At 38.1% G+C, this 17,678-nt stretch overlaps 1 protein-coding gene across 5 annotated transcripts in view; it reads right to left on the reverse strand.

Moving 5' to 3' along the window:
• Window positions 1–17,678, reverse strand: part of FNIP2 (folliculin interacting protein 2) — a 50,497-nt gene that overhangs the window by 17,618 nt on the left and 15,201 nt on the right. The window contains exons 1-10 of one of the 5 annotated variants that reach the window (XM_057375609.1): window positions 15,303–15,863; window positions 10,210–10,336; window positions 8,071–8,202; window positions 6,936–7,036; window positions 6,782–6,853; window positions 6,084–6,184; window positions 5,809–5,898; window positions 4,639–4,710; window positions 3,907–4,036; window positions 307–508 (exon numbers count right to left, since the gene is read on the reverse strand). In XM_057375609.1, the coding sequence (XP_057231592.1) occupies window positions 307–508; window positions 3,907–4,036; window positions 4,639–4,710; window positions 5,809–5,898; window positions 6,084–6,184; window positions 6,782–6,853; window positions 6,936–7,036; window positions 8,071–8,202; window positions 10,210–10,336; window positions 15,303–15,487 (1,212 nt within the window). In that variant the 5' untranslated portion in view covers window positions 15,488–15,863. Of the gene's footprint in view, window positions 1–306; window positions 509–3,906; window positions 4,037–4,638; window positions 4,711–5,808; window positions 5,899–6,083; window positions 6,185–6,781; window positions 6,854–6,935; window positions 7,037–8,070; window positions 8,203–10,209; window positions 10,337–15,302; window positions 15,865–17,678 lie in introns of those variants that run through there. The other 4 variants (XM_057375618.1, XM_057375633.1, XM_057375625.1 and 1 more) reach the window with 4 other exon arrangements.

The raw sequence follows: 17,678 nt of genomic DNA on the forward strand, positions 1-17,678 counted from the left end.
ATAGAGTACCATCATTTCCACAGTCTCCAGGGAGTCAAGAAAACCTCAGTGAAATATGGCAAGAAGGAAAGAAAAACCACCCATAGCATAAAACTCTCCATTCTAATTCTGTCTWGAAAAGAAACTGCACCGCTTTCAGCAAATGCTGAGTTCCTACACTGGGCTCAAGCTCAAGACTGCATGTGTAAGGAGGGAGGCAAGCTTGAAACCACGCACCTTCTCCCACTCTTCATCTATCAGATTCTAGAATACTTCATTCTGATTGACATCTATTTTACCATACTATGCCAAATTAGTATTCTGTACCTTTTCTATTGCATATTTCAGCTTGTTCATGTGAGACTCAAAAAGAGGAAAGTGAGAGAAAAAGAAATCCTGGAAGTTTCTCTGTGCTTCTTCATTTTCAGGCAGAGAAAAGATTATGCTGATTGCAATTTTCTTCCTCCGGACCATTGCAGGATTGGAGCTACAGCTTTCATCAGCCATACTAAACATTTCTTCAGTGGACCTGTAAGACAGATTTGTAAGGAAGTGAGAGGTAATTCAGCTTCTATTCATACCTCTYCATATAGTAAAGGGCAATTAATTCATAGGACTCCTTTGACAGACTACATAAGGCTTTGCTGTCACATGTTTTCTAACAGAGGAYCCCTAACATTTTGATGGATATGCCTGTTCAAACAGGAGGAAGACAATTCCCAGAGAGGCCTGGTGAAAACACTTTCCTCTGAAACACAACTATTAGATTCCCTCCTGGATTTATCTTTGAGAGAGTTGAAGAAAAGGGAACAGAGATACACTGCTGAGCACCTAGAAAGGAGCTTGAGTGCTGGATGCAGTTCACAGCTCCAAAGTTACCTTTAACCTCTTTTGATTATGATTGTATGTGATGCATCTATGATGCTCTTGAAACTCTACTGCTGCTCCTGAGGGAAGCTGGGAAACATATACTCTATACTACCTATATTCTTCCRGCATCTAAGATGGATGTTTGCATTTCGTTTGCATACAAAGTAAAACATCCCATTTTCACTGAGGACAAAAGGTCATCACACAGTAATTACTGTGAAAACACAAAGTTAATGCCTAAATACATTTGCCCAGCTCAAAGTTGTGTAGACTTCAGCTTAAAAAGATTTGTTTTCTGCTTAAAACTATGAAAAAAATACCAGAGAGCAAAAAAAAATCACCCACCCAGTGGCTATTTTACAATCATTATTATTTCCTCAAGTTCTGTTTATTCCCTTGATAGTTCTACCACATTTGTTTCAACAATTATGTCTCTTCTCAATATTACACATGGGCTGCTACTAGGATCAATACTGCTCGATGTTTTGATTAYCAGCCTGGCCTATGGATCAAAACACACCTTAAGTGAGTTTGTAAATATTATCAAATGAGGGAAAAATGGTCAATCAAGGGGAGGGCACTGTCCAGAAGATGAATATCCTTGGAGATTTTCAAGACTCAATCAGACAAGTTCCACAGTCACCTCACGTAAATTCTAAGCTAGTGCTTTGCACAGACAACTGATGTGGATGATATCCACAAGTCTCACCCCAGTGWAAGTTTTAGTGTGATTATACAAAAGGGTGGCAATTCCCTTATCCTGTTTTTTTACAAATACTAGCCCTGTAGTGGCTAGATATTGATACTGCTGGGTTTACAAAATYGTGATTTTTTTCTTGCGTAAAGCATCTTGGATCAATTTCACTGAAAAAACATCTTCTACATATATCATTTATAAGCATAAATAAGTAAAACAGTATGGACAAAATGTGTGTTGGAAGGAACCTTACTGAATAATGGATTTTAATCTACTGAGATAGAGGAAAAGGGTAAAAAAGMCAAGAAAGCCATGGAGACATTCTGAGCAGCAGCTCATCTGGAAGTAGCTTGGTTTTGGAGTTTCTTTGTAAGTTAAGACTGCAATACCAGTAAGAGGTAATTAAAAGTTTGAAGTCTTTTTATATCAGAATTATCTTAAAATGGAGTCTGTAGTATTTATAGAACACTATGAAGCAATTAACAAAAGGAAAGGCTCAGGGCTAAGCATTCACTCTAAGTCCATTCTAAAAATAAATGGTTTACAGTTTAATTGGTTTGACAAAGTTAAATACACAAAAATTTCTCATCACAGAGGTATGAGTCCATGAACACAGGATAAAACACACAATAAAACCCCAGCAAAAACCAGCTTGTGGGAAAACAGAGTTCAAGACAAAAACATAACCTCATTTGAACTTCAGGAACTTGCATGCAGAGACAAATTCCCAAGGAAGTGGGGAAAGGATGGTCAGTCAGCATCTAAGAAACATCACAAGCTTTTGTACTGCTTCCCAGGAACAGAAACTGAAGAATTTAGGTCTGAGAGAGAAACCTTTAAAACAAAGCTGCTAAGCCAGCTTGCTTGCCAATTGACAATGTGGAGTTCCAACAAGACATCTCAATTTCTTTGAGCTATTGGCCTAAAACATCAGGCACAGAGACTGTCAAATCTTGGCTGTACAAACTGGGGTGCAAACTCTGGCACTGAAGTATTCAACCAGAAGCCTACTGTTTCTCTAGCAAGTAACCAGAAAGCAAGTATCTGAAGAGGCTTTTTGGCTTAGAAAGAGTCCCAGTTCAAGAATAATTCAATGCAGTGAAAATAGTGATGGTCCTATTTCAAGTCTCTTTCCCCGGCACAGGTTCTTCAGCATGGGAAAAAATCCTATTGCCTACAGTGAATAACCAGTCCAAAGAGACTACTTTCCTCTAAACAATTTTTAACTTTCAGAACACTGTGCAGAAATTTGTATTTGTGAATCTTAAGCAACTTCTTAAACTGAGCTGGAATGGTCTTATTTACTCTAGATGATTTAACCTTTTTTACATAGGTTGCGCTCAACCTTGTTTCTTTAGAAAATTAGATTAAAAACTGCTTCAGTTTACTCAGAGCAAAATGTTTATTAGCTTATTCTCAACTGCTAGTGTAATTTAGAAAGCACGACTGCTACATTAGTACCATGGYACGATTCTTCATGTTAAAAATGATTCACTAAGCATATCTAGAAAAAAGCTGCAAGTGTTGGTTGACACTAGGGAAAGAAGTCTTTTCAAACGAGGTTAAATTTTTTTTTAACTGACTACATATTTTAACTGGCAGCTTTTATGCTTCTCTTAACTGAAAACAGTGAAAAGGGAGAAAGGCCAAATACAACGAATTTTCTTGTAGGTCTCCACTTCCATGCTGTCTCTGGATACAGGTGGATGAGTACAAAGAGAGGATAATCGAGGACCATTTGCTATTTTGCAAATGACAAGGGAAGAATTTGCTTRTTAGCTATGAAAAGTCTGCTGCATTCCACGCTTTGTTATGCCACTGAGCTACAAAAGCTAATAAAATTCCAAAACAGAAGCCAAGCTTTTTGATCAYAGCTTTTTTTTTCTTCCTGTTTTGGCAGAAGTCACATCAGGAACATCCTGTACCAGCCAAGAGAGTCGTCATGGGCTATTACTCCAAAATTTCACTAACTGCTCACTAGTCAGACTTCATCATAGTATAAAGTAATTATGGCAGCAGTGCTGCTACAGTCCCTTTCATCTCAATAGGATGCTCTGCTCCTTCAGAAASAGTTTAGTTTGTTTTTCAGAATATGGCTTCACGCACAGCCATACATCCATACCACATTCATACACAGCCCTCATATTCAATAAAAACAATTGTATTTCAAACTAGGCTTTGAAGACAAAACTTAATCTTTCTTTATATTCACAAGCTTATGTAACATGCATAGAAGATACCTTGAGTTGAGAACATTTAATAACAGGATTTGTACTTATAAAGAAAAGAGGCTTAAGTTCTATTTAGCTTAAATTACTACCAAACAGCTGTTGTACACYGAAGAACAGTGCTGCACTCACCACCTTGGAATAATTCCATTCTCTAAACTGGTTGTCTGACTTCGGAGCCAGCGACGTTGGTAGCTGCTAGAAGATGATGATGAAGAGCTTGGAGATGGAAAAGGAGTAACCAGAAGACTGCTCAGAGATGCTATGAAGAAAGCAAGAAACCCCACATACARTGAGTTACAAACAGGTGTTAGTTAAATATTTTTCTTCATACTCTAAGTGGGAACAATTTCTCAAAATATGGTTCTTGCTTGCTGATCTTTTTCACATAACTGACTTGCAACAGGAGAGACAATTACTCTTAATAAATCTTACTGCCTGAGGACAACTTGTTGTGAAGTAGATCTTCCCTTCCAGAACATACAAATTTTTCTTATTAAAATTGCTCAGTCCCAAGAATTGTTGCCCTCCCATCACAATAGAGAGGACAGCTTCTGGTCTTCTGACATCATTTTCCTATTCAGTGCAAAAAATATTTCTCTTCATTTGCTCTAGTAAAGGCTCCAATCAGTTCTTCCTCAAAATCATAAACTGGTTAAGAACTCAGAACAGGGTGGCTGTAAACAAATATAATTACAAATATTCTTGAAATTAAGGCTTGGGGCAAATGCAGAATGCAAACCACGTAGCAGATAAAACGATTATGGCTTTACAGGTCACGAGGTGTCTGTATTTCAGCTGAATCACTGCACCAAAGAATTGTAACAATTACAAAAGCAGGCAAACAAGATAGACAGCAGATACCTGACCGAGCAATGCCGCTGTCTCTGTCCTCATTTTGTCCTCTGCTAGGCATATCAACAGGTGTGCTGTGTGCTGTAACAGACCAGATCAATAGAAAATATTACATAACTCATCACACTATTTGTCAGCATTTTAAAAAAATATTTAAGTTTAAAGGTCATACACCAAACAAATTACATCCCGTACAGTTGCTCAAAATCGGCAGTATGGTGTGAAGAGAAGTGGCAGCAAATAGTAGTCTATGCCGAGTATCATGCTACTAGAGGAAGGTTATTTGCCCAATGTAAATGTAAAAACATCTCTAAGGAGCTTAAGAAAATGAATACAGTTTGTATTATCAGAAATCAGATATGCTTTGAAAGTGAGGGCTGGTGGCACCCTCATCTGTCACTCTTGATAAACTTTTGAATATGCAAGATTGCCATTTAACACAGGTTAAGATCATAATGAAATAGTCTAGCACAAARGTCCATTAAAAGCTTATGTTTCACTTGCCAAGCAGAGATTTACTGTCCACAAAGCCTCACAGTAGGAAACATTTAGGCTATATCCCATTACTTTGAAGTGTTAGTAGTGCAGAGCCACTCAAATTGTAGAGCATGCAAGATTTGCAAAGGCTGTGAAGAAAYTGCATTGGTATTTCAGGTCACATTTGTGCAGTTAGCAGAAGTAATTAGGCCTAAGATCTACCCACCTGCCTGGATCATCATTCTGCCTGCAAAAGGAGACTTTATATTTTGAGAATTGACAAAATTTATATTGCTAAAGAAAAAAAATCCCTAAAGCCTCCCAGACTTAGCTCAAGAATTCTGAATATCTGCCATCAAATTAAAACAAAAGTAGAAGAGATAAGAGAAGAAAGAACCGTACACCAGCAAGACACCTGCACATTAGCAAGAAACCAGCAGTAAGCCAAGAAACATAAGTTCTCTAAGAAACRTAAGGGCTAATTCATCTTTGAAAACATTGCATCAAAGCATTTTTAAAATTAAACACAGCAATTTAGTCATTTTTTCAAAAGAAATGAGTATATGCCAGATACAACTGTTGCCCCTATTTTAGCCCTCTGTTTCTAGAGACTAATTATGTATATCCTGCAAAGAATCAGAATGAGCTGGATTTTTGTGTGCATATGGATGGGTCACACTGTGGCTGGCATTCCACACAAACCTGCAAAGAAAGAAGCACTGCGRATGAGCCGGAGGGGACCTCCTTCAGACACACCCTGCAGCAGTTTGCTGCTACACAGCTGTAACACACCTAGGAAACAAAAGCAATGTAGAAAAAATGGAAAAAAATGAAAAAAAAAATAAAAAAGGGGTAAAAAAAATACAAAAAAAGGTAAATAAAAAACCAAGGAGGTGATGTACTGGGAAAAAAAGCCAAAACTGAATGAACAGATGGCCTCGTGTTGTCAGAAAGACATAGAACCTGGAAATATTTACCTAAATTATTTCCACTCCGACAGGTTCCCAAACCATTCTGATTCGAGCTCAGCTTTCCCAGACTGGGATCTTGGTTGATGTATTCAAAGCTATCTTGCAAGCTAAAATAGGGGGAAAAGCCAGTGGTCCTTAAGAATGTGATCAGTAGGCATTAATATTAGCTTAAGAATTAGGTTCATTTTATTTAAAAAAGAAGGCTGAACATTAACTTTACAATCAAATTCAAGGACAAGTAGGTTTCTGAAACTGGGAGGAAATARGCATTTGTTTTTTATATCCAAATTATTAGAAGTTTCTTTTCGTCAGATTTGGGGTTCCGTTTATTCACATTTGCCCATTTTGGAGAAGAGGTAAAACAGAACAGAATATTTTCTGAAGGAAACAGAAGTGGGATACAGGGACACAAAGCATTCTTAACATATCCCTTCCTCACCCTTCCAACAGCAAGAAGCAACAGAAGCTTTGATTGACCTGACCTCTGAACTTTATTGCATGTCTTGGACAAAATAAGAAGCAAACCCTTGGAGATTTTTTTTTTAAATTAAAAACTTGGATGGTCTAACTAGGATCTATTAAGAGAATTTTTCTCCACAGCTGTCTTCCTGATTTTCTTACCAGGACTACAAAAGACAAAAGGAAGACAGGCAACTGCGCTGGATGGGAAAGGAAAAAATTATATATAAAAAAGATGTTCTTACTTATTGTTGCTTCCACTGAAGCTTCCTACCCTGGCTGAGAAGACTTTACTTATCATCAGCTGTGGGGGAGAGCTGAAAGGATAAACAGTCATTTCAGTGAGTCATCAATTCCAAGTGCCTGACAAGACAGTGCATCACAGAAAAGGACACTCACCGTATGTAGTGAATTTTCAAGGTGGAGCCTTTGTAACTCATTGCCACCGAGCCAAACATCATTTCTCCCAGCATATTGATATCAGAGGCTGGTCTGGTATACTACACAAACAAGAAGACGGAAACAGCAAAGTAAAAAATAACTTGGCATGCTATTTCAACCCAATATAGAGCCACAGTGATGCATTTAGAATGGAGTATACAAAGTTCATCTTTTCCATGCAGAGTAAGACCAGTGTGCACTCAGTATGGATTTAACCAAGTACAGAAGAAAAACATCGTCCATTTTGCTCACCAGATGAGCAGTGCTACCCTTGCTCCAGAGGGACCTCCAAAGGCAAGAAAGAGGAAAAAAGATCTACTGCATTTCCAAAGAAATAGCTGTGTCTAGCAACATTCCCATATAACAGAGTATTTGATAAATGCTGTAAATGTTAACAGAACTTGGATTCTGTAGTCTGGATTCACAAAAAATAAACTTCCTTATTCAGATAAGTAAATTCATCCTCCCCGCCCTTGTAGAAAGCTTCTTGGAAATGCTTTTTTATTGGAAAATAATTTGTGATTATATTTAGGAATGCAGTCTTTAGACTTTGTTTCAAAGACTGATCATCAATATCAAATATGAAAAAGAATTTGTTGAAGGTGATTTTCTTCAGAATTAACTTAAATATAATTATTTTCTTTTCCCACCTTAATCTATACATGCTTCAGATTTCATTTTTCTAGGTGAAATGCCCATGCTTTTACTGAGAAAGAGCCAGAGTACCTAAAAATTTAGTGTTAATTGTAAGACAGATGAAAGGGACTCTTAATATACCATGTTCAACAGCTTCTTCAGAACTGACCTGAATCCTAAGTAGACAAGAACAGAGAATAGAATAGTGCTTCTTATGACAAAATGCTATCAGATCTATTTCACAATTCCATGAAAGGCAAGACCAAGATAGACCAAAAGGTTAAGATGCATCCACACGTGTTCTTATTCTACAACACTTTACGGATAGATACCTCAAGGTTCACAACTTGCAATGTTACAGAAGCCCAAGTTATTCAATTCACCTAAGTGAAGGCTTTCATAAGCTAACTTCTTCAGTCAAAAGGATAAATAAATGCAACAAAGTAACAAATATTACCTGATACTTCGGTATCTGCTCTTTGACATTTTGCATACAGCTTATTGAGGGGCTATGGGAAGAAACACTGTTCCCATTGCTTGCTTGGCAGTTCTTGGCAGCAGTCTTTACAGAAGCCTCKTCTGCCATTTTCTGTGTCAAAACAGAACAATGTGAAAAAAACTATTAAAGCAAATATGAGAACTCCTATCTCTAAACAAATCATGGCAAGAATTTTCTTAAAACTACAGGAAAGCAACAGAAATAAAGAATGGTCTTATATGGGTAAAAGAATATGTATCAGTTTGTTGTTGTTTTTTTTTGTTTGTTTGCTTTTAATGCCAGTATCAGTGTAAGTGGATCACATTTACCCTGTCAGATTGATTTTGTGTGATGTTGTGAAAACCTGAGTAATTAGTCAGTTTCACAGGAAGATCATTCCCAATTGTTATGAATTACTCTTCGTAATATTTGCCAAACCTTACATAAACAAAATCTCAGTTTATGGGTTTCTTACAAACCAACTCCTGTAATCATTTGCATGCACAATTAATCACTCTAATTGCATGTAACTTTTGCTCCCCAAACGATAAACGGATTTCTAAAACAGAAGAGTAGCCTGCAAAAACAAGGGGTGTATAATCTATCATTTGGCAGAATTAACAGGTTAAAACAAACAATGTTTTTGAATATTCAATGTGAATAAGCTTTACTTTCAGAAAAATGCACAGTGTACACACATACTCTTTCTTCAGTTTAAACAGAACAGTTTGAGAGTAATTTTGCCTTTATTCTAAATGAATCAAGTTTGAGTTTTGCTATTTGATAGCAACCAAACATCCAAAATAATTTTCAACATCTATGTGCATGCATGGTATTCAAAGTACTTTGGCTGTTTTAAAGATTAGTGCATGGCTAGAAAGCAGATTATAGCCTGTATCATGTGTTGTGAAGGAGGTTATAATCTGTTTTATGTCAGTGTTGCATAGAGAGTTTCTGATAGGAGATTTTGTAGTTAACTTTCAGCTAAAGTATTCAAACAAGTGGAATACTTTGAGCATTTAAATGAAGACAGAAACATTTTTTGCTAACATGCTGCTTGTTTTAAAACAACTTTAAGATACAAAGTAATGACCTTGMTTTTGGGAGGGGGATGGGAGAAGAGGGGAAGCAAGATTAACAACCAGTCTGACCCATTTATGCTCTTAAGTAGATGATCAGACGTCAGCTGATGATGCTCATCAGTCTTACTGATTCAGCACAATGGCATATTTACAGTGTGACTGAAATAGAGATTGTTGCATTTTAAGTATCTTCATAAGTAATTTCTACAGGTTGTGACTATTCTTATATCTCTTAGATGGGTTTATATAAAACTCAACAATAAACCATGCTAGTCTAATAAGCTGAAGCTGTTGGTTCTAAAAAAAACTTCAAAACAAACAAAAAAATGGAAAAAAAAAACCAATGTAGAAAAGAAACACAGAAGCAGCAGGAAAAAAACAAGCAAAACTACAACAAAACAGAAAACACTACTGGTTTACTGATCATAAAATGACCTAAGTTTGCGGAAAGCTTTACTCCACAATTTGTGCACTTGGAGAGAAGCAAAAAGAACTTGCATCTTGACAGAATCTGGTATTGCTTCTATGTGTCACCAAAACTTACATGGCCATATATATTGCCATGTGTCATTCTTGTTATGTCATACTTGGCAATACAACAYGGTTAGCTAGTGAACTTGTTTTAATTCACATCAAGACAACAACTTCACTAATCCAAACACCAAAGGAAAAAGAAACAAACACCTTTACACACATGATAGACATCATAGGAACAAAGGGATTCAAAGCCAGGGCCAACAACAAAAAGCAAACCCAGTCAATATTGGAAAGGCTCAAGAAATACTCAGCTTTAAGGGAAATAGATTTCTTTGCCSGCAAGCAAATCTCATCTAAGTTGTTAAGTTTGAATACCGTATTTGTATCATAAATAACCAATACCAGATATGTTCACAGACTTTTTRTAATCTAACACACTCTTGTTGCAGCAATCCCAGTGAAAGATCACAAGATTAAGAAGCTGACACTGTCCTATTAAAATAATTGCTTTTGGAAAGGAAAAGTGCAGTAGAACAACAGCAAAATTAACATTTCATACCTGAACCACAGCTTCATCAATTTTGCGGACTGCTTTCGAATCGAATAAGACCTGTCTGCCTCTCCTCTCACAGTCTTGGTAAACTATCAGGCGGATTTCATTCAAGTCAAACTCCGAAGAAGACCAGCTGTGGATTAGTAACACAAGATATTAAAACAGTGTGTTTACTTTGCAGGTTCATTTAAGTGAAGAAACAGGTATTTGGCAAGTACATCTTAKCAYTTACAGAACTCAGGGTACAAACCAYRTAGCTCTGAGCAAAAGGGAACTCCAAAGGAKTGTCTGAGCTCAGTGTCACTGACAAAAGCACAACCAGACCAATTTTTATCCCATTTTTTTCCAAAATTTTCCAGAAAGAGAACACAAAACTTTCTCGGCAATCTGCCCCAGGCCTTAACTTCTCATATTCTCTCCTCTGTACACAGCCTGGATCACCCTTATTGCAAGGTAAGTGTACTATTTTGTGCAATACTCCCAGTGGCAATAAAACACAATGGATTACCATCCTCTCTACTACTACCTTCCAACAGCACAAGGCTTATACCCTCTCTCATCCTTCTCTAAACAACACAAATCTAATTCCTTTTGATCTATTCCTGACAATGTAATTTAAGCCTTTCCTAACGTTTAAGTCTTGCAAAGGAAAGACAAGTTTTATGTTGCTCCATTCTTTTCCCCCCATTTCTGAGACATTTCAAGGTTTACAGAGCAGCCACCAATTACTGAACTTGATCTCCAACTACAACGAAAATCATTTAGCACATGAAACCAAGATACCATTGAAATTTAACCTGAAACAAAACAATTCTCTCAAGCCAGAATCTGCCCATTCTCCAGAGACACATGGCACATGACCTGCCTCACTGCACTATCACAGCAGCTGAGGAGCCAAACTGAGCATACTGGCAATGACAAGAGACCTCATTTCCCAATTCCAGAAGGAGCCAGTCTGCACATCAGAGCATGGAGATTTGCTTGGCCTCAGCTTCAGCTACAGAAAGCCCTTTTCATGTTATGTAGCTGACAAGCTGAGATCAGTGGAAAAAACCTACTACTGCATCCAGCAGTGCCACAGAGCGCTGATGCTCACTCATACTGCCCCAGCCTTGACCTGGATGGACTGCACCTCGGGGGTGAGAGTACAACTGTTATTAATAGTTGTTGGTTTAACAAACTGCATAGCAGACTTCAGTCAAGGCCACCCTGATCTTCCACCAAAAAGGCCATTTCATTTAGGAATTTTCCCAAACCGTGCCTTAAAGAAATGGAAGGTAGAGAAATAAGAGAAGAGCGTAAAACTCCTATACAGATGAAAGACTAGAATTTATGAAGCTATTTCTTTTATTCCATGCTCTATCAACATCCATAAATCATTAGTGAGGTAAACACTACCAAATCCTGCTAAAGTCAGTAAGGTAACCACAGATAACTACATTAGGAGTACACTTGGGAGACTGATGAATTTAACATAATTTTAAGTAAAAACAGCTTATTTTCTTCTTTGTGCTTCATGCAGCTAAAAAAAAAAAAAAAAGAAAGAAAAAAAAGCCTAAATGGCCATCCTTTTCAAACCTGAAAGACTTCAATCTGGAAAGTTTTATTCTACTTTTAAGCATCTTGGGACAGAATAAGCCAGATACCTATCTCCACGGCAAGGTACTCTTATACAAGTATGCTGTATGTACATAATATGCAAGGTTTCCCATCACAGAAAGATGCTAAAGGCTGTTTTCCCATATACAGTGAGGAAACTTCTTGATGTGTATGTAATATGCCTCCAGAACTGCTGGGAGTGCCTGGTAGATTTCTTTTCAAGTCTTCCCTTTCAAAGGCAGTCACAGCATTACGTTAACCTGCAGGCCTGATACCATTGTTGATAGTTGCCCAACAAAGATCCTACACACCTCGCATACACACAGATCTGCAACTACACCATCTGTTTAACAAGTCTGTTACCAGTTTCTCAGCCCACTGCCCGTGCAATGCTATTACAAAATCCAGTTATATAGAATGCAAGACAAGTCAGAGCCATCAGTACACTTCATCCTAGTCTGCCACATSAATCTGATACTCTTCAGCATCAGAYACCCCAGTATCTCTTCAGTTACACAGATATCTATCCACACGCTTTCTGCAATGGACAACCTCAAGTAATTATGCTGTTATCTTTCAAAAGGCTACAGGTCTTTCCTTCCTTTAACAACAAAGAAAAGGTACATCTCTATGGCTTTAGCTTACATAAGAGCAAAGCCTTATTTATTTCCATGACTGGCACATCAGCATCCATACTTCACACCCCGGGTCTGCAGGTCTAAACCGAGAAAGATTCATTTCAGACACAGATTGAGCCAATCTAGCCCTGTATCTGCCCACAGATGTAGGGTTACAYGCAGGCTGGGATGCATGAATTCAGGTTTCCTTACAAACAAGTGAACTCCCTCACTGTGCACTACAGCAACCTTCATGTTGGTTGTGCAGTGCTGACTTCTGTTTAAGACATGAACTGGATTTTATGCTAAAGTAAAAACCCATKTTCCACACAACACATTAGAATTAAAGATTGCTGCAATCTGTCAGAACTACAAACAGATTCTCTAGTACCAGACAGCAAGAAGCTAAGAAATTACATAAAATCTATCGTACATTTATGTGACTAGTAGACCAAAACAAGGGAAGTAAGTTCAAATAATGTTTCTTTATAGTTCTAACCAAATATCAAGTTTATGTTTTAATGCCACTGCTTACAGATGCAGTTCCTGCAGCAGTCCTACCCATTACAAAAGAGATCCAACCTACTAAAACCTCATTTGATAATATCAAACATATTTATAGGCAATTTATACAGACGTACAAATCCATGAAGTCTCATTACTTCCACATGGAATCCAGCAGCAGGCCCAAGACTAATCAGATGACCGGGATGTTTATGCCCATCACAAAAGCTGATGAGCACTGCTTACAGTACTTCCACCCTTTAATGTTTAAACAAAGTTATGTAACACAGATCCCCCAAAATAGGGACAGCAGGAACATCCAATCATCTCCTAAAAGCAGTGTTGAAGAATACAGACAATACACAGACTCACTGGTCAGCTATTTGCACACATGTAAAAACTGAATGCCCAAAATATTACTTCCTTGTGTCCGTATCAGATTCTTGCTTATTTAGCAATGCCACGTCCTGCACATTCTTAAAAATCCACTGAATTAACAAAATTAATGATATTGTGTATATGTTCACATTTCGGGTTAAATGTAGCTATTCTGACTGAACATGATTTCTTATTTGACCACAAAAGTAAGAGTCCCCCACATACTTTCATCCTTTTTTGTAACCACATGACCCTTCCTGTTACTTGTGTCTGCTCTGGTAATTATTGGAGCCTTCTGTAAACTGAATTCTCTGCAGCAACAGAAGTCTGTCCAAGCACATGAAGGTGAATCAGAAACAGATGGGAAAAGGAAGTAGTAGAAGGCAATGGAACCTCTACCTCTTGCTGGCAGCATGAGTTACACTAACTCACTTTGTCCRTGAAACTATATACCTTTAGGAAAGGGCAAAAATAAAATGTTCCCTCTACATTCCAAATAAGTATTGAGGCCACTTAGAATGTTAATTGACTTTTCTTGCTCTGAAGTCAGTTCTGTCTGTTTAGTRAGCTCCCTAAGGGGAGCCAGGTCCCATTCCCAAGGCCAGATCAAGGGGAAAAAGGACAAGAGCATGCCAGAAATCAAAGGAAGAAGTGGCTCCTTCAACATCATCAGTCTCAGCACGTCAGCTTACCCAGCCTCACCTTCAGACTGCATCTTTCCTGTATGTGGAAGATGCTAGAACTAATAAACACCTTCAAGTCAAAATAAAGAAGCCAAATCAAGCTGTGTTCATACGATAGTATAACCAGGTCTACTAGAGATACAAAAATGCCATGGATTTTCTTTTGTTTTTTGAAAGAAAGCCACAAGTTTGGAAYAGCTTACTGAAAAAGTTGTCTCCCTGGAGAAGCTTAAGCTTACTTTAGTTTCTTACACTTGCATATAAGTCACTTTCCTTTGGCTATTTCAACATTTCTTCTTCTTATGGTTATGAGACATGGAGGCAAGGGAATCTCTCTTACTTAGGGGAAAGCAGGCTTGTTTGTTTCTTGAAAAAAACTACAAAATTTTTTCCTCATTCTGCCCTGAATGAATGCTTTCAGTTAATATAGATCTCCAAATCCTGATTTTTACAAAGAGGGCTTTTGCTTCACCTTTATAATTATCAGCATGAACACAGTAAGTGAAGAGTGACCTATTCATTTGTATTCAAAAACTACTTCAGCTGACCTTATACTGTTTTTGAAAGTGACTAACCACTCACTACTTCAGTGCAACATCTACAGGCTAGAGAACCAAACAGGCTGAAACATCTCTTATCTATCTGTATTTATCTACTTCTTACACCAGCAAYCCTGAAGGTACAATACTAATTCTAACACCCTTGGGTGCTAGAACTTGGAAAAAGCCTCCTGAACCATATTTTCAGCACCACTACATAGGTCTAAAAAGTCAAACAYTGGACACATGCTGACACGCGTCTGAAAAGGACAACCCAAAAGTTAAATAAACACTATTCTCTGTTCAGAATAGTTTGACTTAATGCCTGAACTAGAGGTAATTTACAAGTAAAGCAGAGGGTTCCCGTCTTTGGTCTTCCTCCACTTCACAGCATTCTCTCCTGTCTGCTCTGCACACTGTTAGTACTTGAGCCACTAACAAAGGAGRTGGCAAAAAAAGTAAAAGAATAGAAACTAATTAGGAAACTAGAAAGAGAAGTAAGATTATTTCACTTTAATTGAAAAGAAAGGCAATCACCCTTTACRCCTCAGTTTGCATACACATAAATCTTACACATCAGAGTCAAGAATATAAGTTCAGTTTCAAACAGGAAAGACTTTCTGGAGGTTCAGTCAGCATCATCATCAAGAATAAGTTTCTAACAGAACTTTCTCTATTTACAAAATAGCCTTTCAGGCACATAATTATAAATCTAGTGTTAAGTAAAAATGTCCCTTCTTTGTCAAAAATCATATACATCAAAAAAGTTACATGCATACCTGTTTTGCAGCAGTCTAGTCCCTTTGTTCGCACAGCTGACACTCTGGTCTCTCAAAGAYTTTCTAATTCTTTCATCCAATTGGGTACAAGAGAGATTATTTCCAAGTGGTACATCGTTGTTGCTTCTTGTTCTTTCTATTTGTCCCCCAGTGCCATTTGTAGTTTTTGGTGTACCCCCACACATTTTCTTAGCAACAATTCCTCCCTCAAAGAAACTAAATACCTCCTGAAGAGAAACAGCCTCAAGCAGGTTTCTTCACTATCGATCAACCATTAACAACGGTAATTTACCATCAGCTTTCTTCCCTATAAAGGAACACAGCCTGCTGAATTTCCAATTGAGGAGAAAAAAGGCAAAGCAAACGACATATATTCTATAAGCCATTAATACAAAAACACAGCAGTAGCTAATGTACTCCGGCAATTATTCCAGACAGAACAGACATGACTTTCAGGTTTCAGAAGCCATCGTAGACTTGCTCTTGCTGCTGTCAGAGGTTTTCCTACCAAGCCTGGCACAAAGCTGTAACAGATACAACAGCTAATATTGACTTTAGCTGTGTTTGTTTCCTGGTATGTGATTTAGGTAGCTGGCAATTATGTAGTCACAAGACTGAACCATATGGCCTCAAAAAAAAAAAAAAAAAAGCATAGTTGCTTTTGCAGTGACTCGCCCTTAGTTGCAAGGTTGTTCTAACACTGGCTACAACACCCTGTTAATGGCTCTCATGTGAGCAAGTGTCATCTGACAACCCCTAGCAACCTCATACAGCTTAGGAGCAAGTAAGAATATGTCATCACGGCCATATGGTTATCAGTTTTAAAAACCCCACTACCAACACCAAGAAACACACTAGATATTCTGCACTGTAATGCTTTTACTTCGAAGGACAAATACTACTTTATACTTGGACAAGAACTTGACACTACTGCTTTGAAAAGTTTCTTTTAAAAACGTGTGAAGGAAAACAATGAGAAAAGGTTTGCTGCAGACATCAAATCACTTGATGAAAATTTATAGCCATGTGCCTATTAATTTAATGGCAATATTGATAACAAAAATAACTGATAAAATACTCCTGACCAAGTAAATTAAAGTTTAACAGAACGAAGAAATCCGATCACAGAATACAGAATATCATTGAGTCCAACTCCTGGCCCTGCACAGAGATATCCCCAAGAGCCACACCATGTGCCGCAGAGTCTCGTCCAAATGCTTCCTGCACTCTGTCAGGCTTGGTGTTCTGACCACTTCCCTGGGGAGCCTGTTCCAGTGCCTGACCACCCTCTGGGTGAAGAACCWTTTTCTAATATGTAACCTAAACCTCCCCTGACACAACTTCAGGCCATTCCTTCAGGTCCTGTCACTGGTCACCACGGAGAAAAGATCAGAGTCTGCCCCTCCTCTTCCGCTTACAAGGAAGTTGTATCTTCAGTGAGGTCTCCCTTCAGTCTTCTCTTCCCCACGTCCAAACAGACAAAGTGACCTCAGCCATTCCTCAAAGGGCTCCTTCTCAAGGCCCTTCACCATCTTTGTTGCCCTCCTTGGGGCACTGATAGCTTTACATCTTTCTTGTATTGCAGTGATCAAAGCTGCACACAGGATGCTCTGATAAGCTCTGGTAATTCTACTGCAGAACCAAGTTCTCCTCCCCATCTTTGCTTTAAAAACATTTATCCACACATGTCTGCTCATAATTCACATCTCASATGAATTATGATGGGCTTTCTCCCCATCAGTAAAATTTTAGACATTTTATAAGATTATAGCCCTACTGCAATTTCCCTTCCAGGTTAAAAAGGGAAAAGAACTTTGTTAATGGTCAACCAGAAATATAGCAGCAGAGTCAGAAAACACAGCAAAATTTCAAAACCTAGTGCTACGTGCTACCTGCTAAATAGCACAGCACCCTTAAAATGRTTTTGTAATCTCAGTTAACCCCAGCTTCTAAACACTGGACAGAAGCRAAGCAAAAAACTAGAGCAAGGTTAGGCTGAACAACTTGCTCTGTTGCTGAGGGAAACCTATAGCAATAAAAAAAAACAGCTCTGCTCCAATTCCCAGAGAAGTGACAAGTACTGGATCACAATTACTCCTCCTCCCAAGTGTGGCAAACAAGTGAAATCTCTGCCCTATTCGCAAGTGATTCAAATTATCTAAGAGAGGACAACTCTAGCCCTCACCTCATTGAGGAAGACTAAACTCCAGTGTTTGCAGTCATCTTTGAAGTGTGAATGAAATAAGTAACTGATGGCCAGGTTCTTACACTTCGACTAAGATCAGCAATTTGTAGCCTTTACTTCTATCCTATCTTCTCCCAAAAACTCCAAAATTCTGGAATATTCATCAAGCTATCAAATTCATATCAGGCATT

Source organism: Malurus melanocephalus, unplaced genomic scaffold (genome assembly GCF_030028575.1).
Source record: "Malurus melanocephalus ecotype Western Australia unplaced genomic scaffold, MMel_1.1 scaffold_9, whole genome shotgun sequence".
NCBI classification, from domain to species: domain Eukaryota; kingdom Metazoa; phylum Chordata; class Aves; order Passeriformes; family Maluridae; genus Malurus; species Malurus melanocephalus.